The 26,532-nt window shown below is 43.0% G+C and overlaps 1 protein-coding gene across 2 annotated transcripts; it reads left to right on the top strand.

Moving 5' to 3' along the window:
• Positions 1–26,206, top strand: LOC128358559 (zinc finger C3H1 domain-containing protein-like). 2 transcript variants are annotated; one of them, XM_053318890.1, is made up of 35 exons: positions 1–696; positions 2,247–2,648; positions 3,543–3,745; positions 3,877–4,357; positions 4,872–5,077; positions 6,003–6,126; positions 6,398–6,492; positions 6,787–6,978; positions 7,064–7,228; positions 8,133–8,270; positions 8,873–8,991; positions 9,154–9,294; positions 10,219–10,393; positions 10,981–11,109; positions 12,923–13,567; positions 13,747–13,847; positions 14,147–14,278; positions 14,368–14,489; positions 14,597–14,698; positions 14,790–14,915; positions 15,953–16,130; positions 16,224–16,410; positions 16,541–16,729; positions 17,468–17,705; positions 17,822–17,927; positions 18,261–18,459; positions 18,805–18,899; positions 19,229–19,336; positions 19,490–19,594; positions 19,684–19,846; positions 20,109–20,209; positions 21,853–21,954; positions 22,053–22,092; positions 23,428–23,490; positions 25,179–26,206. In XM_053318890.1, the coding sequence occupies exons 1-35, from the start codon at positions 96–98 to the stop codon at positions 25,338–25,340; spliced, it is 6,435 nt and encodes a 2,144-aa protein (XP_053174865.1). In that variant the 5' UTR covers positions 1–95; the 3' UTR covers positions 25,341–26,206. The 2 variants fall into 2 exon arrangements, with proteins under 2 accessions (XP_053174865.1, XP_053174866.1); XM_053318891.1 differs by lacking the exons at positions 1–696; positions 2,247–2,648; positions 3,543–3,745 and having other exon boundaries at positions 4,271–4,366.
• The last annotated feature ends 326 nt before the right edge of the window (positions 26,207–26,532 follow it).

Here is a 26,532-nt window from a genome sequence, read left to right as displayed (position 1 = left end):
CGGCACAAAAATGTATTTACCGATGAGTTTACCGACAGTAGTTAGCTAGTAACGGTTTGTGTATTTTATTTTTATTTTTATTACTTCACAACAACATGGATTTAAACACAGTTAACAACCGTTCTCCGAGGGAGGAAGGCGAGCTCGAAGACGGCGAGATCTGCGATGATGAAACCGAGGAGAGTGTGCCGATCCGGCGGCGGGGGGGGGATGGGAACAGCCGGCGTGGTGGGGCTGGTGGTGGAGGTGGGCCTGGTGGTGGAGGTGGTGGTAGGGCTCCTCTACGGACACGAAAACACCACCAACACCCACATAAAATGATGCCACTCATGGGCCACCCTCCACCAGATTTCCGCCTGTTATTGCCATACAACCTCGGCCCTTTCCTGCAGTGTGAGTCAAGCGGGCCCGACCGGCCTCCCTCTCCGCTACAACCCCCGATGCAGATGCCTATGCCCGGGCTCGGTCCTCACGGTGAGCCGCCGCCCTGCCAACGGTCCAACTTCTGGGAGCGGAGTCACGGAGCTCTGGGGAGGTTCAGGCACCGGGCCATGCCGAACAGAGGAGGACGTGGAGGCGGTTGCTGGAACCGAGGAAACCGGGGAGGAGGTGGTGGGAATAACCGAGCTCCCCCCGGTCGTTATGGGCCCGGAGAGAGTCACAGCAGCAACAAGAAAGAGTCTCCCTTGAGAAAACGTATCCTTTTTCCTTTCTGTAATTTGTCACACACATAAAAAAAAAAAACAACACCAGGGCCCACTGATTGAATTACAGTGCACCACCAAAGGGCATTTGAATAGTTAAATACCCGAGATTACACTGTCATAAAGTTAAGTGCTGACAGGTAGAAAGATTTGCCTGTGAGAAAGGTTTTTTATTCTTTGTGTAATTGTTACAACACACACACACACACACACACAAAAAAAAACTAAATATCATGGGGCCACTGATTGCATTACAGTGCACCACCAAGGGGCATTTAAATAACTGAGATTACACTGTCATAAGACATAAGTTTTATTGTCATTGTGTAACTATGGACAGCATAACAAGGGAAGTAAGTTGGTGAATCCCTGAGCATATAAAGAATAAGTACACAATAATATGGTGCGGGTTTGTATAGTCTGGTGTCGCCTAGAGATGGCAGGAGGCTTGAAGAGGTGGTGACTAGTAGAAGGATTTGCCTGTGAGCGTCTGACTTAGGTTTCATTTCCTCTGAAAAGGATGCAGTGTTTGTAGAGGCCTTTTAATATTTGAATATGTCCAAATGTAACAGTGTGTCTATGTTAATTTGACATTTTATTTATCTAGATGAATGTCAGTTCAATAGAGAGAGAGAGAGAGATAGTTTTTTGCATTTCTCCTCAGTGTTTCCAGACTTTAAAACCTGTTGATTGTTTAGTTTAGGGCAACAGCTGTGATAGTATTCACATTAATCAGCTGATTATTTTTCCAGATTAATCATTAAGTCAATAAAATGGTCCATGAAAGTAACCTGAAGCACAAGTTGACATCATCAAATTTCTCATTTTGTCAGACAAACACTAAATTAAAGAGCAATAAAGTGCCAATTTGTTGTATTTGAGAAGCTGGCACCATCAAATATTTTGTTTTTCATGCTTTAAAAAAACAACTTTGCTCAAAACAGCTGTTGGTTCAATGTTCAATTTCTTTAATCGTCTATTTGTTGAAGCTCTCGTCTTATCTCGATAACAAGTCAAAGCCGGTGTCATAATGAGTCACCGTCTGACAGGAAAAGGAAACCCTCAAATCAATGTTGTCACCGCATGCCCTCGGTTCCAGTGATATTCTCTCTGTTTTCTGATGTTTTATTGAGTAGAATCGATCCATTAACTGAGAGTATAATCAGCAGATGAGTCAGTAATGAACATAATTGTCATCTGCAGCTCTAAAGTAACAAAAGTGCCAATTATTGACAGCTTCCTGCTTCTAATGTGAATATTTGATGATTTTCTTTGTTATATATTTTTTTAGAAATGATTGGCAGATGAATTGATAGTGAAAATAACCACCAGTTGCAACAAACACAACATATTACATCGCCCCATAACAGTCTCAGCAATAAGGAAAAATTAAATAACAGAGTTAAGTGTATCCATATAACTTAGAAATAATTAACCCTATAAGTACTAATATATAGATAGACATATTTACACCCATACTTACACTTACTTACACACATTTATGCATATATAATTCCACTTTCTTTAACATTTGGACTTCAGAAAAGCCGCTAGGAAGGAATCAGATGAGAAAAGCTGCTCACAACGTTGCCAAATCAGACACCAGTGTTGATGAGTCCTTCGAGGACTTGCTGTCAAAGTATAAGCAGATCCAGCTGGAGCTGGAGTGCATCCGTAAAGAGGAGACCATGGCTCTGGAGCCCGTCTCTTCCCCGGAGAGGGACGAGGCCTCGGACCACGCCGCCAGTATTGCAGAAACCAAACCAGTAACTGACACAGGAAGCGTTCCCAGTCCCGGGGGAGCAGAGGAAACAGCGGAGATGAAGAAAGTGTTCCAGGCCTTCAACATCAAACCGCTCCGTCAGAAACTTCCAACGCCCGTTAACCTGGAAGAGCCCAAGAAGAAATGTGGCGAGCAGGGGAAGGGTGATGGAGAGCAGGAGGGTGAGTGAAGGAAGACTAGAAGTAAACACTAGAAACTAAATAATAAGTCTGAGTCAGTTCTTCTTTTAGGTAGAGGCTAAGTTTTACCACTGTTCTTTAAGAAATGGAAGAATTAGTTGTAAACTGAATCCCTGAATGACATAGTTGACTTATATTGAACTTTTTTGGCTCTGTAAATAAATGACTAGTAGCTCATCCCCTTCAGTTCAGTGGATTTTAAAGCACAGACTGACGCGTGCAGTCATTATTATCTCCTTAATTATTAGATTCATTTTGCTGTGTGCATTTATTTACTCTTTAAAATCTTGTTTTATTGCCCTCATGTTTCTCTTTGTCTCAGGTCTTCTGGTGTACGTGCACACCTGCATATATTAGAGTAGATGTGTTGGCAGTACTATGAAAGATATAGTTCATATTTACACATTTAAAGGACTCATTGTAGGAGTTTTATTTTGTAACACACAATATAAACTGTAGATATTCTGTATGTGATCGTTACTGAGTGGCTAAGTCTGTAGTTATTGGGCATTTGCAACATGATGTCAATGTTTTACAGTCCTTCAAGTTATTTAAAAAAAAAAAAAAATTAATTAATGCATTTATTTGGAAAATGAAACTAAAAACAGATATAACAGACAAACAAAACAAGAATAACAGTGTTCATAAAGGAGTAGGAAGAAGTATATACTTATAAATTCCTTCTCTTTTCTCATTACTCCTTTATAAACTCATATATAATTTATAAACAACTATCCCAAATGTATTAGATAGTTAATTACAATGTAATAAAGATACAATCGCAAAAGGAAAAAGGATGAGTTGAGCCAGAAATGAATCAGTTTTCAGCCTCTTGTTGGTTTTTTCTTAATATATAAAGTCTGGTTCTGTTTCCAGGTGAAGAAGAAGGAGAAGTAACGACACTAGCAGGAGCAGAAACGGAGCAGAAAACTGACAAAGAGGCAGAGGAGACGAAGAAGACGTGTTCCTGCTTCAGCGAGGAGTCGGAGGACGACGGGAAGGAGAAAGCCAAGAAGGTGTGCTTGTGTCGGAGAACGTCGTCAGCGTCCAGCGAGGACTCGGCCGTCTCTCCAGATAAGGTACAGCTGACATCGTGAAGCTCTTTACTGAAAATAATTTACTGCAGGATGGAAACACAGAACCATAAACCAGTCTGGACTCAGTTAATGTAAGTCCAGCTCTGGTTAAACTTCTTCTCTGCTCCAAACAGCCGGTGGTGAAGGTGGAGGAGGAGGAGCTGTCGGAGCTGCAGCTGCGTCTCCTCGCCCTGCAGTCGGCCAGTAAGAAGTGGCAGCAGAAGGAGCAGCAGGTGATGAAGAGGAGCAGGGAGCGGATTACCAAGGGGGTCCAGGAGAAGAGCTCCAGCCCCGCCGCCACCACCACCCCCGCTTCTTCCTCACCCAGCAGACAGGTGAGAACGGAGAGAGTCACCACCAGGTCCGCCTCCTCTGCTGCTGCTGCCGCTGCCGCCGCCGCTACTGCTGCAGAGAGGAACAACAGAAACAAGTCCAAGCCTGTGGAGCGGGAACGGGACAGGACCAAGACCGGGGCCAGAGCTGCGGACAGAGACAGAGAGAGACTGCCAGACAGAGAGAGGCTAAAACCAAGCCTTAAACCTGGACCTAAATCCCCGCTGGAGAGGAGCAGAGCTGCAGGGAAACCACACATGACCAAAAAGATGATCAGTCCAGGTGAGAAGGGTCCGTATCTGCCTGTTACCTGGTTACATGTGTTTAAATATGAGCCTAGGCTGGGCGATATGGATAAAATCAACCTAATAATATAATAATAATATTATAGGGATGACTGTTGGTGCTTTCACAAAATATTTACACAATGTGCTTTTTGATAAATAATCATGAGTAATGTGGTAAAAGGCCAATAATAAAACAGCTAGAACAATCTGGTAAGTTCAGAAAATTACATCATTTTACTGTAACGCCACCTTTAAAACCAGGAAAGATGAATTTTATGCCACATGATGATATTACAATAAGCCAAACAAGCCAGTCAGTTAAACCTGGGGAGGGCAGAATAATGACAAAGTGGGTAAAAGGCAAATAATAGAACAGCTAAAACACCTACGCTTCATCACCATATTACGATATCAAGTCTCATTTCACGATATCGATATATTTCACAGCCCTATATGAGCCTTTAATAAACTAATTCCGGTCTTTGTTCTTCTCTCTCTATGTCTCTCAGGCTCCGCAGCCAAGCAGGCCTTCAGGAAGCAGCAGCTGCGGACGTGGAAGATGCAGCGGCAGCAGGAGGAGAAGCGGCGGCAGGAAGAAGACGAGAGACGCAAACGGGAAGACGAAATCCGACGGATACGAGACCTCTCCAACCAGGACGAGCAGTACAACCGCTTCATGAAGCTGGTGGGGGGGAAGATGCAGACCCGCAGTAAAGTAAGATACCTCACGCTCAGCTTTGTTTGATTTAAAAAAAACTTGAAGGATGCTTGTAGCTCAGTTATGACTTCTTTATTTTCTTTCCAGTGTCTTTTGGAAAATGTCCTCCAGGCGTGCATTTATGAATCTCACTCCAGTTTATGAAGACGCAGACTGAAAGCAGCTGTGTTCAAACAATGCAAATAGCTTCAGGTGTAGCAGAGACGTGAAATGTGATCCCTCAAGTCTTGTTTGAGTAAAAGATTAGAGAGTTAGAGAAACACCGCCAACATAATTACAATAGCACTAGTGTACTGTGTAGAGTTATCTAGCTGTCTAGTGTCTTTGTATCTTTATATGAATTTGGTTTTAAGGTCGCATGTAAAAATGTTTCATCTTCTTCCCAAGAGAAGGAGAATAAGAAGAAAACGCAGGAGCAGAAATATGAGAAAGTATTGATATAAGACAGACATCTAGAAGTTGCCGGCTGTGGCTCAGGAGGTAGCTCGGTCGTCCTCCAATTGGAAGATTGGCGGTTCGATTCCCGGCTCCTCCAGTCCACATGTCGATGTGTCCTTGGGCAAGACACTTAACCCCAGATTGCTCCTGTTGCTGCGCCAACGGTGTGTGAATGTGTGTATGAATTGTGTGTGTATGAATCCCTATTGATGGGAGTTTAACCATTCACCCTGCGTAGTAGCTCCTGCCATCAGTGAATGTGTGTGAAAGGGTGAATGACGTGTCATGTAAAGCGCTTTGAGTGGTCGCAAAGACTAGAAAGACGCTATATAAGTACAGTCCAGTTACCATTTAAAAGTTTAAAACAAACCCTGGTATGAAGCTCATATTCAGCTGCTGTCATGTCTCATCATGCTGAAGTTACTTTTGTATTAACACTCGAGAACAAACAGTTGAAACGTGTTAATTAGTTTTTCTCTTTCAGTCCAGAGATCGAGAACACAGGAAGTCAACGGGTAAAACAGGGCTGGACGCCTCAGGGAACCTCTACCAGTATGACAACTATGACGAGGTGGCGATGGACACAGATAGTGAGACCGGTTCACCAGGTGAGCAGCCAATCACTGATCAGCATTGATCAACTAACAGGCACTGTGTGGAGACTCAGACGTCAGCTGTTGTCCAAAAACCATTAAAAACAGATGAGTGATGTTGTATTCTGGTTTAGATTCTACATCCCTGGAAGTCTTTGTTGTATTTGGTGTCTAAATGATCTAATATTTCATTCACACTTCACAAAAGCATGAAATGAAAACTCAAACCTTTTCAAATATGATTACAGAAGTCTTGATGATGGGGTTTTTTTTTTTTTGTTGACAGTCGCTTCGCCATCACACGCTGCGTCTGCTGCAGAAAACCCAGGATGTTTCCCTCAGACGTCTCTCTATGTGACAGACTCGGCTCAGTTTGCCATGGTAACCAGTCCTAGTTATCTTACTGATCACATTTATAATACATTTTAAAATACTTTTTTTCCAAGTTACTAGAGAAACATGGCAAACAAGTATTGACGTAGAGGACATGATGACCCAGCAGACATGAAAATATACAGACAATAGACATAATGTAAAATAGTTAGATGGTTTAAAGTAGGATGTTTTAAAATGCATTAAATCAAAAGTCTCAGTGTCTCAGCAGAGTTTTAGAGTTCATGCATAAATTGAGCTGAAGACAGAGATAAAAATTAAGCTTCTGTTTCCTTCTTCTAGGATTTCGCTCACGTCTTCCTCTCCCCCATGCTGTCGGGCGTTCCTCCCCCACCGCCTCCCCTCCCGCCCCCGCCTGACGAGCTGGAACCTCCTCCCAAACCGCCCTTCGCGGACGAGGAAGAGGAGGAGGAGATGCTGCTCAGGGAGACGTGTCTCATGTCTATGGCCAACAAGAGAGTGCCAACGAGCGAGGTGAGCGTTACTGACTGATTTCTTCTCCACTCGCTTCATCACAGTGGACAGGAAGCATTAAAAGTGTCAAACATTATGTCTGCAGGAGAAGACCAACAGCGGTCCTCCGTCTCCGAGCTGTCCGCCTGACGCTCAGCATGTTCAGCAGCCAACCAGAGGAAACCTGAGCACCGTCAGCCTCAACACCGTGCCGCCATCACGCACTAACAAGTTCACCAGAGGACACCACGCTCCCAGAGCTCCGCTATTGGTAAGAACCTGAGAGATATGCATCAAGTAACCATGACAACAGAGTAACACCTGACACATGTGGGCTAGAAACTGACCATCAGACTGTATATTTTCGTTATGATATGAATTTTTGATGTAGCACCATACCGGTGTATTTCATCACGCAACGCGGGACCCTTTTCAGTGTTGCGCTTCCTGCCGCTCAACAAACAGCAGAAGATGTTTGCCTGCTGAGCGAGTTACCATGACGATAGTTCACACATCACATCCTGGTTTTTAATAATTAGTCAGTAAACTCAGCATCGTCTGACGCAGGCTGGAAACTCTGCACTTTTACTCACAGTTAAAACATTTCACCGTGTATTTCAGCTTCTGTCAAACTAACGGAGCTGCAGCGGCTTCCTGTCTAAGCTTTTCAAAATAAAACCTTTGTTATTGTGCGCTTCTTATTATTAACAAACAAAGTTGGGGCTTTAAATTACGGGAGATTCCCGGGAGAAAAGACAAAATGGGAGAGCCGCAGGAGATGAGTCTAGAAATTGGGGGAAATTGGGGAAAAACAGGAACATTCACTCATCATGACAGTAAAATAGTAAAATAGTCCATCCTGAGTCAATCTACTGCAGTAGAGTAGTAGTTCCTCTCTCAACCAGTAGAAGATGTTGTGAACAGCTGATTATGCAGAAAAAAAAAATGCATATACCGTGAAACCACTTTTATTTTGAAAAATACCGTGATATACATTTTTGGTCATACCGCCCAGCACTAATTACAATCCTACAGACACACCTGACAACACTCACACGAGGACAATAAATGTTAAGCTCAGTATGTGTAGTGATAGTAGTAATAATAATAAGAGTTTGTGTCCTGGTGGAGGATTCTCACCTGTTGTTTTTTTTTTTCGGCCTGTTTCTCTCCAGCTGCCCCGGCACAAGTCTGTGGTGGTTTCACTCAACGATTCGGACGACAGCGACTCCGACGTGGACGCCTCCAGCTCCTCGCAGGCCATGTTCGGAGGTCTGGAGTTCATGATCAAAGAAGCCAGGAGGACTGTAGAGGTGGGTCACATGCTCAGCTGGCTTTTCCTGTCCTGAAGAGTTCAATAATAACTGTAAAGGCTGCGGGTAGAGACACTGTAAAGATAATTATATAGTATTACTGTGCAGTGAAACTGACAATAAAAACGCCCATCAGCCTCCTTCTTTGCTCTCTCCTCCTGCCGTCCTTCCTTCCTTCCTTCCTTCCTTCCTCCTTTCCTCCCTCCTTCCTTACTCTTTTCCTTCCTTACTTGCTTCCTTGCTTCCTTCCTTTAGTCCTTTACTTCCCCTCCTTCTTTGCTCTCTCCTCCTGTCGTCCTTCCTTCCTTCCTTCCTTCCTTCCTTCCTTCCTTCCTTCCTTCCTTCCTCCTTTCCTCCCTCCCTCCTTCCTTACTCTTTTCCTTCCTTGCTTGCTTCCTTGCTTCCTTCCTTTAGTTTGCTGTAACATGGGATCCAGAGCCATAACTGTGCTTGATTTGAATATATGTTCGTAATTTGGGCTTTTTGCCCTATTTTGCCTCAAATGCAGCAAGTATTTGTTCTAATTGTGCATATACAATATCATAAATTATTACTATACATATATTATATACGATGTTGAAACATGAATCTGACGTTTCCAGGCAGCGAAACCTAAGGGTGCTTCAGGATCCGAGAAGGAGAACAACCCAGTCAGAACTCCTGAAGCTTTACCTGAAGCCAAGAAGGCCGAGTACCGCCTGCTGAAAGAGGAGATCGCCAGGTATATCACTCTCTCTCTACACACACACACACACACACACACACACACACACACACACACACACACACACACACACATACACACACACAGAGTCAGATCAGGAAACACTGGCTCTGGGTTCGTGTTTGATGTTTATAAAGATGTGTTTTGTGGCTCCTGCAGCAGAGAGAAGCAGAAGATGTTGAAGGATCACAGCTTGAGGTCTTCCTCTCCTGCCGTCTCCGATTCCGCGGTGGATCTGTCCGTGAAGTCGGCCGCCGAGCTGAAGCTGACTGAAGTAGAGCAGGGACTCAAAAAACACAGGTCAAATATCGTAATCCAACATTTGGGAGATAGTATTTATTATATTATTCTGTTTTTTTCTCTCCATATATACATAAATACATACTTTAAAAAATATATATATACTTTGTTCTGGAGTGGCAACACCTAAACCAGGGGTGTCAAACATGCGGCCCGTGGGCCAGATATGGCCCGCCGAGGGGTGCGATCTGGCCCACTTGCCATCCAGTGCTCTTTTCCTTCCTTCCTTCCTTCCTACCTTCCTTTCTTCCTTCTGTCCTTCCTTTTTTCCTTCCTTCTGTCCTTCCTTCCTTCCATTCTTCCTTACTTCCATCTGTCCTTCCTTCCTTCCTTCCTTCCTTCCTACCTTCCTTTCTTCCTTCTGTCCTTCCTTCCTTTTTTCCTTCCTTCTGTCCTTCCTTCTTTCCTTCCATCTGTCCCTCCTTCCTTCTGTCTGTCCATCCTTCACTATCTCTCTTTCCTACCTTTCTTCCCTCCTTCCTTTTGCCTTTCTTTCCTTCCTTCCCTTCCTATTTCCTTCCCTCCTTATTTTTTCTTCGATCTTTTTAATGATCCGGCCCACATGAGATCAAATTGGGCTGTATGTGGCCCTTGAATGAAAATGAGTTTGACACCTCTGACCTAAACTGTATAAAATAGATAATAAACTGTATATAAACTGTATAAAACACCATAAATTGTATTAAAAAAACCCACACACAGAAACATACTCTTCATAATGATATAATTATTACACATTACATTGACTTAATATTGAATCAACTAATGGAGAAACTAATCTGCAGACTAATTGATGATAAAAATGAATCATTATTTGCAGCCCTAATGCAGACACAGTAAATCAATGTACTTCCTCCTCCTCCTCCTCCTCCTCCTCCTCCTCCTCCTCCTCCTCCTCCTCCTCCTCCTCCTCCTGTCACACAGAGATCTGCTACAGAAAGACGAGACCATCCTCAGACAACTGCTGCAACAGGAGCTGAAGAAGAGGGAGTCTCTGAAGGCGGCCGAGACCAAGGTGGCCAAGCTGAGGGAGCAGCTGATGGCCTCCGAGAAGATCGTCAGCGCTAACAGGACGCTGCTCAACAAGCTCCAGGAGCAGGTGGGTGGTCCAGAGTCACATCTTATACATACACACATAGAAGTAGTTAGCGTTAATATTTAGTCTTGATGTACCATTTAATGCTACTTTATACTTCCACTTCACAACATTTAAAAGGGAAATATTATACTTTCTACTCCACTACATTTATTTGACAGATTTAGTTACTTTTCAAATGAAGATTTGACACAATGGATAATATAACAAGCTTTTTTTTTCAAAATATAACACATTGTTAAAGATGAAACCAGGCTTTTGGTGTCTTACAAGAAGCAGTGTGTATCCAGAGTTATATTTCAGATGTCTCGTATGAGTTATCAGCTCCAGTCATTTTAAAAGAGGAACCTTGTTGACAGAGGTGATCCTGCCACTGCTGATCTCTGATAAACATAAATAATAAAGGGGAAACGACCTTTGGGTTTTCTTGTGATAACAGATTTATTATGTACTTATCTCATAATAACTGAGCTCATTTTCTGAAGATAACGATATGATTAACTCTAGGGACATTCTTGGCTTCTATATATATCTATCTGTGTCTTCCACTACTGTTACTGAATGCTCCTCTTGTATTTGTTTGTGTTCAGGTGCACCGTGTTGAACGTCGGGTGTCCTTAAAGAAGAGTGTGGCTGTCAGGTTGGAGCAGGAGTTGACTCTGGCTCAGCAGGCCGCTGGCAGAGGCTTCAAACGCAGACTGAACTCCAACCAGACTCTGGTGAGCAACACAAACACGACCATCCATCTTCATTACAACACATTTTTTAACATAACTGATTTTTTTTATTTTTTATGATGCTAATGGTATGGATTCCCTCAGTATCAATAATCTGTTTATTATGCATTAGTATTGATTGTTTAGTTTATTTCAGTCATTTAACTCAAATACACTTGTATACATAAAGTAAATAATCATATGCCCATGTTTTCTTCACATGGGAAAATAAATAAATAAAGCAGTTAATGGCCTAAAAGGTGTAAAGGTGCAATATCACTTGATACTTGAACTTCATATTGGGTCAAACCGGAAGTTGGGTTGCAGGTGAACCCTAACACCAATCTGGATATTTCGAGGAAAACAAACTCCGAATCTCTGACATTAAACTTTTTTTTTTCTTTTTGACATCGTCAGGCATTATTGTGTTACAACCGAACATTTAACAGACGTTTTGGCCCTCTCACTTTCTCTCAAATTGGCGACTTTACCACTAAATGTCCAACATGACGGTCTAAACGTCTGTTAACGTCCAGTTTTAATGGCACAAAAACGGCTGACGTAATGCTAAAAAAAAAATGTCCGTTGTTGGTCTAACGGTTACTGTTACAAGATATCCAGCAGTACATTATGGACACACATTTCTTACCAGTTAAACAAACTACTATTATCTCAGAACACCAGTCAGGACCAGCAGTCTGTGGACAGTTAGTAAATTATTACACTGGTCCTGCAGCCATGTTGGTGAATTTGTGACATTGCCCTTTTTGACGTTTTGCCAACGTTACCCATAATCAAACAGTTTCAGCTCGTTATAACGTTACTGTTATATAACCGTCGGACCGTTAACATGGCCGTTGAATAGAAGTCAATTCACCTTATCGTTACAGTATCTGACGTGGTAATCTGTAGATACAACTAAAAGGTAATTAATTAAAGTTTATTTAGTATTTGTTTTAGTATTTAACCGCACGCAGTAGTTGTTTTCTGCCCGTTAAGGTCACCTAGCTTACATTAGCGTTAGCAGTTAGAGCAGGTTAAGATGATGGTTCACGCAACACATGTTGGTTGTAATAATTAGTCGGTAAACTCGGAATTGTTTGGTGCAGGCTGGAAAATGTGCACTTTTATGTACAGTTAAAAAAACATTTCGCCGTGAAGTGTTTCAGCTTCGTTCAAATCAACGGAGCTGCGGCGGTTTCCGGTGGCTTCCGGTCTAAACTTTCAAAATATTATGCGCTTCTTATTATTATTAACAACCAAAGTTGGGGCTTGTAAATTACGGGAGGGCGGAGGGAGATGGGTCTGAAATACGGGAGAGACCCGGAAAAAACAGGAGTGTTGGCAGCTAGCTTATTTAACGTTACACAGCTGCTGGAGTGTGCAGTAAGCTACAATAACTACAGCTAACATCGTTTAAGTAGCATGGAAACAACATGGGATTAAAAAAAGTTCAAGATGAGACGTTTAATAGTGACGTTTAATGATTAAAGTGGCAGATAATCTACATTACTGTGAGCAATGCAGTTTGTTTTCAAGGGTGTCTTAAAACAACAGAAGCCAAGTCAGGAGCCTTCTTGCTGTAATCATTTCTCCTGATCTTACTGACCATTAGAAGATCCCTTCATTATGCACTTACAGTGTAAGTGATGGAGGACAAAATCCACAGTCCTTCATCTGTGTAAAAAAAAAAATTATTTAAAAGTTGATCTGAAGCTAATATGAATGAATATGAGGACCAGATACACCTTCAATCACTCATTAATGAATGTATTACTTGTAGCTTGACTTTGCTTTTCTCTGTTTCCCCTCTCAGCCCAATAAGCTGCCACGCGTAGACGGAGTTTCTCTCAACTCGGAGCGTCACTTTGCAGAGCTGATCGCACAGAAGCAGCGGCTGCAGCAGCTGGAGTCTGAGTACGCCCTCAAGATCCAGAAGCTGAAGGAAGCTCAAGCTCTGCGCAACAAAGAAGTCACATCAGAGCCGCCCGCAGAACCCCGCTCACGAGCCGCCACACCCCCTGAACCTCCGAGTCAGCTGCCTCCTCCCTCCAGCCCTTTACTCCTGCCCCAGCCCTCCCTGCACGACCTCACCCAGGACAAACTCACCTTAGACAGTGAGGACGTCCCAGAGACTGAAGATCACGAGTCAGAATCTACATCTGTACCTCCTGCTGCTGCTGCCGCCGCTACCAAAAGCGGCCGTCGACACTCCTTCCGTCAAACAAACCCCTCCACAAAACCTAACTTGGAGCAGACGAGCTCAACTCCAGCCAAAGATAGCAACACTGCCAAGCCTGCCAAGACTGTAAGCAGCTCCCCTGAGCCTTCAGAGATGATTGCGGGGCTGGACATAGACTCTTTAAAACAGAGGTACCAGCAGCAGGCACGGCTGGGAGAGCTGCTGCAGCTGGAGCTGCAGAAAGTGGGAGAACATGTTGATAACACCCCAACTGGAAAGGTGATGAAACCAGAGCTCTGACACACTCAGTTTACTCTAGTTTTGTCAGACATGATGGTGTTTTTTAAAAATTGTACAATTCTGAATCCATAAATGTGACATGATTGAAATTTAAATTTGAAACTTGTGTGTCTTCATACTCTGACTTTGGTCTCCATGGTTACGTGTTGACTGTGCAGGTGTTTTCAGTGGAGGTGGAGGCCGCAGCAGGAAACACAGATCTGAAGCCTGTTCCCTTTGGACCTTATCACAGCCCTCTTCTAGTCTTCAGATCGTACAGGTAGACTCCACAACAGGCTCTGCTTTTTAATGAACAGTTCCTATAAAATGTGTTACTTGGAGGTTTTCATGTGTCACCTTTATTTAGTCGAAGGGTTTGAATTGAGTATAGCATAAATATACCTGTATATGCAGTATAAATACACCTGTGTATATGCAAGAAGCACCACACTAAATAATAAAATAAAAAATAAACTTTGATTCAATGTTCTGAAACAAAACTGTAAAATAGGGTGAATTCCTTTTGTATGCACTGTAGATGGATTGTTTATATTCATTTTTGCATGTTGTGTCTCTCAGGTTTAGCCCGTATTACAGGACAAAGGAGAAGTTGTCTCTGAGCTCCGTCACATACAGCAACACTATAGAACCAAAGACGTGTTTCTGTCGGTTTGACCTCACAGGAACCTGCAATGACGATGAATGTCGATGGTGAGAACATGTTAGTTAAACTCTCTCTTTACCTTCCGCTTATCCTTTTTATTCTCTTTAATGTCTGTTTCCTCTTCTTCTGCACTCAGGCAGCACATGAGGAACTGCACTTTGACTGCAAACCAACTGTTCCAGGATATTCTGTCGTACAATCTGCCTCTGATTGGCTGCACTGACAGCAGCTCAGACGAGGACATCAGTGCTGCAACAGGTGGGCCTTCAAAATAAACTTCTTTCCCTATATTCTTAAAACAGTGTTTTCAACTTTGGAAACTCTACTTCAGTCAGTCATTGGGTGTTGTGTTCTTTTATCTGTAGAAAAATATATGAAGAAGCTGTTTGGCACCAACAAAGACCGAATGGGAGTCGACCAGAAAGCCGTCCTCCTCGTGAGCAAAGTGAACGAAAGCAAACGCCACGGTATCTGAACCTTTCTTTAAACACAGATTCTCTCAGCTAAAAATAAACCGTTTCCTGACTTCTGACTTGTGTTCTCTTCTTCGTCCTCCAGTCCCTCCTTACACCACTTCTAAAGACATGAGGAGGTGGAGACCGAAGCCTTCAGGGCAGAGTAAACACCCCAAGGACGACCCGGAGGAAGAGACGACAGGTGGAAACCCGACGCAGAGAAGATACGGTGAGTAACTTTAAACTTTTTTGGCAGCAACATAACTGGTCTGTAAATCATTTGTCCTGTGTTCTCTTTTCAAAAAATCTTGAACCAAAAGGGAAAATTTTAAACTTAAAACTCTGATTTCATGATGATGCCCTCTAATTTTACATTAGTACAGTCCATATTTCCACACAGTAAAGCAAATCTTGCAGATGGCAGAGCAGATGATCACACTGAGCCTGATTGCATCCTGCTACACAACACAAGCCACAGACTCTCTACAACAACCCACAGAGCTTTCCTGCTCTAATCTTCTTCTAATCCAATTTACAAACATTAGTACATGTCTTCCTCTGAACCTGAGCTTGTTAAACCAGCCACCAAACAAACATCCAGGGGAAAGTGCACCACTTATGTTGCTAAGTAGCTGCTCAGTTCCTGCACAGTGTAAACATTGTGTAAACATATCTGCAAAAATCAAGCAAGACCTGTTAGATGCTGCTTTAGTTGTTGCTTTTCAAAATCCCTGTTAGTGATACACTGCCTGTCCATGACTTTATTTTACTTTATCTCCTGTTCTGTACAATGTAACACTGTTAGCCTCCCAGCTGCTGTCAATCAAACACTGAGCAAACACCAGCTGCTGCTTCATTTCAGATATTTCCTATATAAGACCTTTTTGCTTAATTGTAATAATCCAAATCTTATTCACAATACATTAATTTTTTCTGCCAAGAGGCATGAGTAAATGTCATGTTCTCATGCGAAGATGATACAGAATACAGCTCAAAGATGTAAAGACTTTCATCCCTCTCTACCATCATTTCTAATCTTAATTAATTAAAGCTGACATGAGCACATTAACCCATTCAACTTTATTTATTTATTTATTTTTTCCCCAATGTTGCTTAATGTTACATTTTCTGCCCTCGTAGATTTCTATCAAACCCAAACTACAAATCTCTGGTCTCTGCAGACGCCTAAATTCAGCCGTCCTAAACAGTTTTAAAGTGATAAATTGCTAACCTGTCTGTCTGTCTGTCCACTGTCTCTCTGCACAGATGACGGTTCAAAGACCAGCCTGTCTGCTCTGGATGTGTGCGTCACCTCAGAGGACAAACGGTATTTTATCAGCGAGACAGACGACATATCGAACCTGGAGACGAGTGTCGTGGAAAGTCCCCAAGACGCCCAGCTGTGGATCAAATTAGCCTTTAGATACCTCAATCAAAATGAAATGTGAGTCACTAAAACAAGCATCTGCATCCTTTTTGATTTTCCTGCGCTTTTCTTTGTGACATGAAATTATGATATCATTTCTTCATGTTGTAGATCTGCAGCCGAGTGTTTGGAAGCCGCCTTGAACACTTTGTCTCGCGCTCTGGAAACTAACTGCGACAATCCCGAGGTGTGGAGCCACTACCTGTCTCTGTTCTCCAGGCGAGGCAGCCGGGAAGAGATCCAGGAGATGTGTGAGATGGCTGTGGAGCACGCGCCTGACTACAGAGTGTGGTGGAACGTAAGTCCTGATGTTCACCAGCAACCAAAACTCAGCATTTAAATTATATCAAAAAAATATATAATACACTGACCTTGTGTTGTAGATCCTATAAATAAAAACAAATCCTATGTTTCTGACTCCCCTGCAGTATTTGAACTTGGAGAGCTCGTTTGAGGGGAAGGACTACGTGTGTGAGCGTGTGCTGCAGTATCTCCTCAACGAAGCGTCGTCAGGTGTCACAGAGAAACTGTCCTTCCAGCTGATGGAGGCGCTGCTCTACAGAGTCGACCTCAACCTGTTCACAGGCAGGATGGAGAGCGCTCTGGCCATTTTACAGGTGAAACATGTTGAGATTTAACAGCAGGGAAGTTACTAAAGGTATGAAAGCTGTTGACTTGATGTTAGATGAACTTTGATTCATGTTAATCCCACTCTCTCACTACTGTTGCATTGAGTGGTTCAACACTGAAGAACAAATCTCACAGCAGTTCAGATGAACAGATTAGAGCTGCGGTGATTAACAGGAAATGAATTGGCAACTATTTGATCAGATAAATGCTTCGTCATTAAAAAAACAAACAAAATATCTGCTTGTTTTCTCTTCACTAAAGTGGTGGTCTGATGCTTTTCTTTGACATACATGGCAGTAAACTGAATATCTTTGGGTTACAAGACATCTGATGATGTCACCTTTGACTCTGGAAAATTATTACAGGCAGTTTTCACTGTTTTTGGATATGTTGCAGCCCAAACAATTCATCAAGAGGATAGTCAGAAGACTGATTGATAAATAAATTGATATTCTATTTAGTTTTAAAAAGATCTTTTAAAGTCTCAAATATAACTTGAACCTGCAGAAACGGTTGGTCCTTTATGATCCCAGCTGATCACTCTGAACCAGGACACATTAATGGACACCATGATGAAGTAAATGGATTCTCATCTGCAGCTCCTGGATATCTTAATCATCATTTTTTAATCCCACCAGTTCAGAAAAATGTCTTTCTCTTTAAGATCAAATAAAATAAATCATTATAACAATAGTAGTAATAATAATTTGTGTGTCTGATTTCAGAACGCGTTGAAATCGGCTCTCGACCGGAGCATCGCTGACCACCTGACACCAAGCGACCGGGCGTTGATCTGGCTCTCTTACATTCACCTGACGGAGTTCGACCGGCTGCCGTGCAGCCTGTATGACCCGTCTGAGTCCAGCCCGTCCCGGCTGCTCAGCAGAGAGCACTTCCTGCTGCCCTGGGGAACGCCACAGGACATCAGCACGCCACTCGACATCCTCATCGCTCTCTTCCAAGGTACAGCTCGTCACATTTAATATGTTGCAGTGATAATTTGATTATTTAGAGGCCACAAGCCCAATATTTTTAAATGTTCAAATTTAAATGAACACTGTTTTCTCTTTGTTTAAAAGATGCCATCTGTCAGTGCAGCGATGAGTCTTTGTCTCAGAGTGAGAGGACGCTGGCCTGTCTGCCGCTGCACTCAAACCTCATTTTCCTCAACAAGCTGCTGGAGAGGTGAGCTCGCTGCTGCAGATTGTTTTTGACAGTATATTTATATCTTTAATAGCAGGCAGTGTGTTGGTTTATTGTTGTGCTTACTACAAATATCATTATTAACTTATTACTTAGAAAATGAAGATGAACTACACAGTAACTCTAGTGTGTTGTGCTGCACATCGCTCATTGTTTAGGTCCACCTTTTCTGAACTGTCAACATAGTTTTATTAACCAAAGTTATCACTAAAATACATTTCTTGACATTTATGGGTCATTGAAGATCAGACTCAAGAGACTTTTGTGTCTGAAGCAAATTTTGCAGCAGATTAAAGCTGTTGTGTGTCTCTGAAGGTTTGATGAGGGCATCGCTCTGTGTGAGTCTCTGCTGGAGTTTTGTCCGGAGTCGTGCACGCTGCGAGACGCTCTGGCAGACCTCCACATCAGCAAAGGAAACGCTGACCAGGCAGTCAGCATGTGGCTTCACGCTTTGGTAGAGTGTCCCAACAACGCTGAGATCTTCTATCACTCCTGCAAGTTCCTCATGGCTCAGGTGAGTTCACACACACTCATATTTAACAACCACTTAGTTTATTTGAGACAGCAGCTGTTGGGTTGAAGGTTATAATCTTGACTTTATAGTTATGTCCCATCCAAAATCTCAGTATCAAACACTCAGCTCCTGTAAGCTTTAATGATGGCTATAAAAGCTTTGTAGTTCCATGGAGAACTTGGGCTATTTAGTGGATGAAAACCAGCTTTTACTACATTTTATTTTTACCATTTTCTACTTTTGTAGCCTAACTGTAATCTGTTGTTTGTCATTTTAACTACGTTGCATTCATAGCTTTTAAATTATAATCACAAGAGTTAAATGTTTGTTTATCTTGTTCCACAGGATCAGTCCAGCGCTGTGGTTCCTCTGTTTCGAGCATTCATCTTGTCTCTGTGTGAGGACGAACAGAGTCAGAAGAAGCCTGTGGACGTCCTGCGGTACGTTGTGTTGAACTGAATATGAAAGCAGACCTACGTTAGAATGAACCAGGTCTACATGGTACTGTGAGACCTACAACAAGCATTTAATCCATCCACTTTGTCTCTTTTAAACAAACAACTAATAGCATGTTCAGTGCTACAGTACAAGCTTGAAGATAGCTTGTTGCAGTCCAGTCCAGAGATACTCAATTTATTATCATATGACTAAAAAAAGCATCAAATTCTCATATTTGAGAGTCTGGAAACTTGCTTTAACTGTCTGTTGATCAGTTAATAGTTGCAGCTTTAGATTTAAAGTTGGTTTGTTTGTTGTTTCCTCTCATCAGACACATTCTGGGTTTTGCCACTGAGGAGCTCCTGTCAGGTCCGATCATCACGAAGGAGCTTCAGGAGCAGCTCAACCAGCAGATGCCCTACCTCCACCTGGTTCATTGGTGTGTGTGATGTTTATACTGTTAACTAAGAAGTTAATACACAGTGGATTATTACACATGTAACATAAATCTTGATTCATGGGAGACTACATGTGGTGTTGTGACTCCCATCAGGTGAAGTTGTAACAGCTCTGTTGTTGTGTGTTGATGCAGTCGCTGGCAGTGGCTGCAAGGATCCGTGGACGAGACGGTGGACGCCTTCGAGAGAGCGCTGGGATCCGCCATGCCGCTGGAGGAGCTTCACAAACTCTGGATGGAGTCAGTGTCACCTACAGGAAGCATGATCTACTTTTATAATGTCTTATTAATAAAACTGTTCTGTTGACACACACTGTTTCTCTCTGCAGTTATCTGGTGTTCAGCAGCAGTCAGCTGGCTCACTCTCCAGCCAACAGTCAGTCCAGGAAGTTCTCAGATCTGGTCCAGCGCTGTCTGAGCACCGTCCCGTCTCGCCTCGAGGTTCCCTTCAATCCTGCAGAGTTCTGGACCTGCTACCGCTTCCACAACAAGGTAAGACCACCCCCCCCTTCCTTCATGCTGTCAGTCAGAGTAGAGATAGAGGGAAGAGTTCACCTGATGTCAGAAATGGTTTTAGACTCACATCACCAAGATCAAGTCAGTAGGTTGAAACAAAAAGTCTCTAAAATACCTTCAGATCACAGGAAACTTCATATTTATTGGTAAAAACATACTTCCTGCCTTTTTCAGTCTCTGAGTAACACCATGACTCCAGTTATAGGAAAACTGTACTCACTCTTCATTGAATCTTCAGGTGGTTTCTCTTTATCTGAGCTGTCTGCCGCAGTCCCAACATGCACTTGTCCTGGAGAGACTGCGATACGCAATGCCCAACAACACTGAACTGGGTCTCAGGTACACACTCGGTCTGACACGCACTTTAACATGAAACTATAAACACATATCCGACGGAGGTTAGTCTATAAAGTGACAGCTATTAAGCCAAAAAAGAAACATTATCAGGAGCACTTCTGGGGGCTTTAAAGGAGGTGACTTACCTGACTTCTAGGGACCCTAAAGGAGGTGACATACCTGACTTCTAGGGACCCTAAAGGAGTTGATATACCTGACTTCTAGGGACCCTAAAGGGGATGACACACCGGACTTCAGGGGACCCTAAAGGAGGTGACATACCTGACTTATAGGGACCCTAAAGGAGGTGACATACCTGACTTCTAGGGACCCTAAAGGAGGTGACATACCTGACTTATAGGGACCCTAAAGGAGGTGACATACCTGACTTATAGGGACCCTAAAGGAGGTGACATACCTGACTTCTAGGGACCCTAAAGGAGGTGACATACCTGACTTATAGGGACCCTAAAGGAGGTGATATACCTGACTTCTAGGGACCCTAAAGGAGGTGATATACCTGACTTATCGGGACCCTAAAGGGGATGACACACCGGACTTCAGGGGACCCTAAAGGAGGTGACATACCTGACTTTTGGGGACCTTAAAGGGTGTTTAAGGAGAATTAGTTTGTCAATGGTTAACCTCAGTAATGGAGAAAGTTACAGGAGTCAAGGATGTCTTACGCTGAAAGTGTTTATTGAAGCTCGGCCGAGGAGAATCAAAGTATTATCAAAACACCATCAGATGCATGATGTCACTTCAGATCTGAGAGGAAACTGTCCTCCGTGCATCATTTTTAAAGTATATATTTTTGGGCTTTTTGCCTTTAATGGACAGGTTAGTAGAGATAGACAGGAAACAGGAGGCAGAGAGGGGGGTAATGACACGCAGGAGAGGACCGCTCGGTGCGGGATTCGAACCGGGGTCGCCTGCAGCGAGGACTACAGTGGGCGCTCCTCCCACTGAGCTAAACTCCGCCACCCGTGCATCGTTTTTAAGTCTTCACAGATAGTACCATGAATAATCCACGCCCATAAATGGTCATACTCAATGCATCTACAGTAATTGAATTAGCCTATTGAGTTATTATTCTTCAAACAAGGAAACACAGTTACCCATCGGTGGGTTTAGGGTCATATCCACTGACCTTGGTTGCCATAGCAATGCTGCGCTACCGTTATCAAAGTGACTCCCGCGTTCCCCAAAACACCACAGACGGCTGCCTTCACTGTATCAACGAGAGAGTCAGTATGAAGTCCACATGTGCTCCTGATGAAGGTCTCAAAGTAAAACTGAAAGCTTGAGACTGAGCGATGCGTCTGTCACGTTCTAGACTAACTCTGCTCTGATATGTGTTGAGCATCAGAGGATCTCCTGCATGCCGAGGCCTCTGAGTGCTCTCCAAACAAAGCCGGCTTCATGTTTCATGCTTCACGACTCTCCCAGCCAACAGATGAGACAACTCTCATCATGTCTGGACTCTGATCTGTCCATTTTATTAAAACGGTTAATTAAACTGGTGAGCTTCTCTGCTGCAACCAGACACAATAACCAGCAGAGGAACAGGCGGTCGGATGCTGTCTGAGTCTGGGGAACAGAGTTGTTACTGTTGTTGGTGTCAGTGCTGATGTGTCGCTGCACAGGTTGCTGCACCAGGAGTGGCAGGACGGGAACATCGAGCATCTGAAATTCCAGGCCCGGATGTTGACTAATAACGCTCCGAAGTGTTTGGCCAACTGGAAAATGTGAGTGAAACACTGACTGTTACTACTTTGTTTAGTTTTTTATTAGCATCAGATATTTCTAGAAGTGAGTTTGACGCTTTTTGTGTGTTTCCCTGCAGAGCGATCGCTGTGGAGAGGGAGCTGAAGGAGAGATCTGAGGTGAGTCAGTGATGGAGAGGATGTGAGTCAGCAAGTCTACATGGTCCAGTGCTGTCAGGATGTTTTATTAGAAAACACACACAGGCCTTTTCATTTAGTTTAATTGATTTAAAGAATAAAATCAATTACTAACTGTGTTTTTAGGTTTTATCTGAGGGCAGATGCCAAGTTTCCCATCAGCAAATGAGCTTATAGGAATCCTCATTTGTCTAAATAATGACTTCATACAACCAGTCCTGTGTTGCACTAGAAGACTACAAATGTACATTACTGGTTATCCACATATTTCATTTATATGTTCAATTCATATTTTATGGATAAGTTATGGTCATTTATTGTCATTTGATTGTTGAAATGGTGGAATTAAAACAGTGTTAGAGTTCATTCATTAAAGGACAAGTTCACCCCTTTTTTCAGGTGTGTCTTAAAGCAGCAGTCAGGCGTCCATATGAGCAGTTAAAGAAGTTTTTTCCCCTCTCTGTAATCATTCCTCCTGTTCTTCATACTGACTATTAAAAGATCTCCTTCAAATGTGCTTTCAATGTAAAGTGATGGAGGATTAAATCCACAGTGTGTCCACACAGTCATTATAAAGTCTCTGATCAGCTTCTATTGAGCTTCATCAGTGTGAGTTACTATAGTTATTATAGTTACTATGGTAACAGTGTGAGTTAGTCATATCAAGTGATATCTGACACATTTACAGTCTTTTTAGCATCAGATTCCCTCTTAGTGTTTCCTGTTGAGCTGTGGTGGAAGTATAGGAACAAAAAGACTTTGATACTAAAAACACTGTAACGCTGAAACATAGAAGATGAAGATTTGACTCATTTGGACAAAACTGAAGCTTCATATTAGCTTCACATCAACTTTGAAATACATTTTTAAACAGGAAACCTGATTTGACACAGATTTGAAAAACTGAACCCATCCTTTATAACATTTAACTTCTGGTGGGTTTATTAGATTTAAGTTATTCTTTATAATCATATTCATTCAGGATTTATTAGTTTTCTACAGTAGATTTGTAGAACCGGGCGTATTTAACTAACTCAGCTTTTCATCATCACTTCATCATGTTTCTGAATCTCATTTCTTCCCTGCAGGCTTCATATCTCCGCTCACACACACACACACACACGTGTTACATGTGGCGGTTTAGATCTTTTTAATTTTAAAGTTTCATTTCACGTTTAGTTTATTGTTTTTTTTAATTCTGTCTTTGTCCTCGAGAACTGACACAATACTCCGATGTTTGGTGTGTTTTTTTTTTTCTTTTTTTCTTCTTCTTCCCCTTCTTCCTTCTCGCCTTCTCTTTCTTTGTTTTCTCCATAGGTGCGACTTCTTTATCAACAAGCCCTGCAGAACCTTCCCATGTGTGCCGCCCTGTGGAAAGATGTAATTTACCCTCCTCAGTTTCTAACACACAAACCAAACACACACACACACACACACACACACACACACACACACACACACACACACACACACACACACACACACACACAGCATTTACACTCAGTCACTGCAGATATCTTTATGAGATCAGACTCGTCTCAGAGCAGGAAATCACTTTTAACTGGACTCAACTTCTTATTTCAGCTCCTATTTTTAGGATTAGAAGCTTTTTATCGTCTTTCTAAAGTTATAAAATCATCACTCTGAGATTTAGGAGCTGCAGGAAATGAAATTTAGGCTCGATATTCTTATTTATTTATTATTAATTATTACTTTATTGTATTTTTTAGGCTCATTCGGCCTTTAACTCTGATCTGATCAATAGTCCGATCAGCAGACTCGTCATGTGACTGAGTGTAAATGAAAGTTGAAATGAAGCCTTTCTGTTTACACCACACCTGTTTATACACCTGTTCACCTGCTGCCCCCCCCCCCCTCCTCCCTCTCCTCCCTCCCTCCATCCTCTCTGTCCACTCACCCCCCCCCCCGTCTCCCACCTCCTCTCCCCTCCCTCCTTCCCTTTCTTTATCTCCATTCTGTCTCCCTTTTTCTCTCTACTCACCTCCTCTTTCTCTCTTGTGCCCTCCCTCGAATTTCCCTCCCCCCTTCTCTGTGTCTCTCCCTCCCCTCGCTCTTTCTCCTGCTCCTCTGTTTCTTTCCCTCCTTTCTCCCCTGACTGTGTCTCTCCCCCCTTCTGCTCCCTTTTCCTCTCTCAATCCTGTCACCCGTCCAACCCTTTTTCTCCCATGTCTCTCCTCTCTTCCTCTGCCTCTCCTCTCTGTCTTCCTCCCTTTCTTTCTTTCGCTCCCCTATGTCTCTCTTCATCCCTCTCCCTCCACTTCCTCTTTGTCTCCCCCGCTTTCTCCCATGTCTCCACACCCGGTCTGTCTCTCCCTCTTCTACCATTCCTCTCCCTTTCTCTCCCCTTTTTTCCCCCCTCCTGTCTCTCTCTCTTTCCCCTCTTGTCTCTCTTCTGCCTGTATTGTGTCCTCTCCCTCCTCTCGGCCTCCCTTGTCTCCTCCCTCCTCTCTCTCCCACCTCCTCTTCACTTCCTCCCTCTTCTCATCCCCTCACTTCTCTCCCCTCTCTCCTTTCTCCCGCCCCTCCTTTGTCTCTCCTCCTCTCTCTCTCTCCATCTCCCATTGCTCCACTCTCCTGTCTCAACCTTCCTCTTCCTTCTCTCCCCTCTCTCCTTTCTTCTATCTCCCTCCTCCCTTTCTCTCCCTCCTCTCTGTCTCTCCCACTCACCTCCCTCTTCCTTCTCTCCCCCTCCCATGTCTCTCCTCTCTTTCTCCATCTCCCATCGCTCCCCTGTCCTGTCTCAACCTTCCTCATCCTTCTCTCCCCTCTCTCCTTTCTTGTCTCCCTTTCTCTCCCTCCTCTGTCTCTCCCATCCACTTCCCTCTTCCTTCTCTCCCCTCTCTCCTTTCTTCTGTCTCCTTCCTCTATGTCTCCTCTCTCCTCCTTTTCTCTCCCTCCACTCTCTCTCCCACTCTCCGACCCTCTTCCTTCTCTCCCCCTCCCCTTTGTCTCTCCCCTCTCTCCCCCTCCTCCTCTCCTCCCTTTCTCTCCCCCTCCCTTTTGTCCTCCCCCCTCCCCCTCCTCTCCTCCCGTCTCTCCCCCTGCAGCTGCTGCAGTTTGAGTCAGCAGAAGGAGGTAACACAGATAGACTGAGGAGGCTTGTGTTGAGGTGTCAGGAGGTCGGAGTGAGTTTAGTTGAGGTCAGAGCCGCTCACACGGAAGATCTGGGACTCTCCACCGTTCCTCTGAACAGCAGCAAGTTATCATAGCATAAAGTCACACTGCAGATAGACAGAGGTAAGACAGAGAGGGGGGAGGGAGGTGCCACCCCCCCCTCCTCCAGGACAACAGAAACCCTCTGCACGGAGGCTACTGCCGCCTCCTTATATCACCTCCTTACATCATGTACGTAAGTATAGACCTGCTGAGTGACAGTGTTTACTTTGTCTTCCCTGTTTTGTTTCTGTCACTTTTCATTTGGATTTCATTCCCACCCCCACCCCACCCCTTTTTTTTCTTTTTTTTTTTGATTTATTTTGTTTTTATTATTTAATTTACCCGGGAGGGGAGTTTGGAGGGAGGTGGGGGAGGGCTGTGACCTCACTGTGGTGTTTAAACCCCCCCCACCCACCCTGTGTGTTTTTTTTAAAAGGATGTTTCCCCCCTCCTGTAGTGATGCTGCACGTTGTCTTTTTTCTTTTTTTGTCTCAAGGAGAAAACAAAACAAAAAACAAACAAACAAAAAAAAAGAAAAGAGAACAAACAAACAAACAAACAGGACTTTTCTTTAAGTTAAAACTGAAACGAGAAAAAAAAAAAAAAAACACAAACAACAAACTTTGAAATTTGGAGCCCAGGTGGAGCACGGCTGCCTGCTAAGTATTTTCTATTTGGCTTTTCCATTGTCCCGTGTTATTTGTGAGACTGCCACAAAGACTGATGGACGCTGTGACGACCGGCCGACGGGGAAGAGACCTCGCTCACATGCTCTCTGGTGCAATCTGTCGCTTTTTTTGTCAAAATTCTTCTATATAATGATTAAAGAGTATTATTATAGCAAGGAGAGGAGAATCAAGTCCTTCCACTGTTGTTTTTTTATATGTTGGATTTAAATGTCATTAAATTATTTTCTAAAGATAAAGAAGTGTGTCCGGAGTTTTTATTGTGTCTCAAGAGTCTTTATATCGTATTTTATTATTAGTTCATGTTGATTTCTGGCTTGTTGTATCCGGTAATATTCAGTTTATAGATATAAAACTGAGAAATTAAAAAGAAAATCTATAAAACAAGAACAATTAATCAGTGTTTCTTTTGATAAATGATTTTAATAAATTGTTAGAATTGCAGATTTTTTGTCGATTAGTCGATTTAATTGTTTCAGCTTCACTTTATTATTATTATTATTATTAAAAGATGAAACTTTGGTGGTTTGGGAGGAAAAATCATAACTGAAGTGTTTCT

Source organism: Scomber japonicus, chromosome 5 (assembly GCF_027409825.1).
Source record: "Scomber japonicus isolate fScoJap1 chromosome 5, fScoJap1.pri, whole genome shotgun sequence".
Classification (NCBI taxonomy): Eukaryota; Metazoa; Chordata; class Actinopteri; order Scombriformes; family Scombridae; genus Scomber; species Scomber japonicus.
This window is presented reverse-complemented; position numbering and strand designations above follow the sequence as displayed.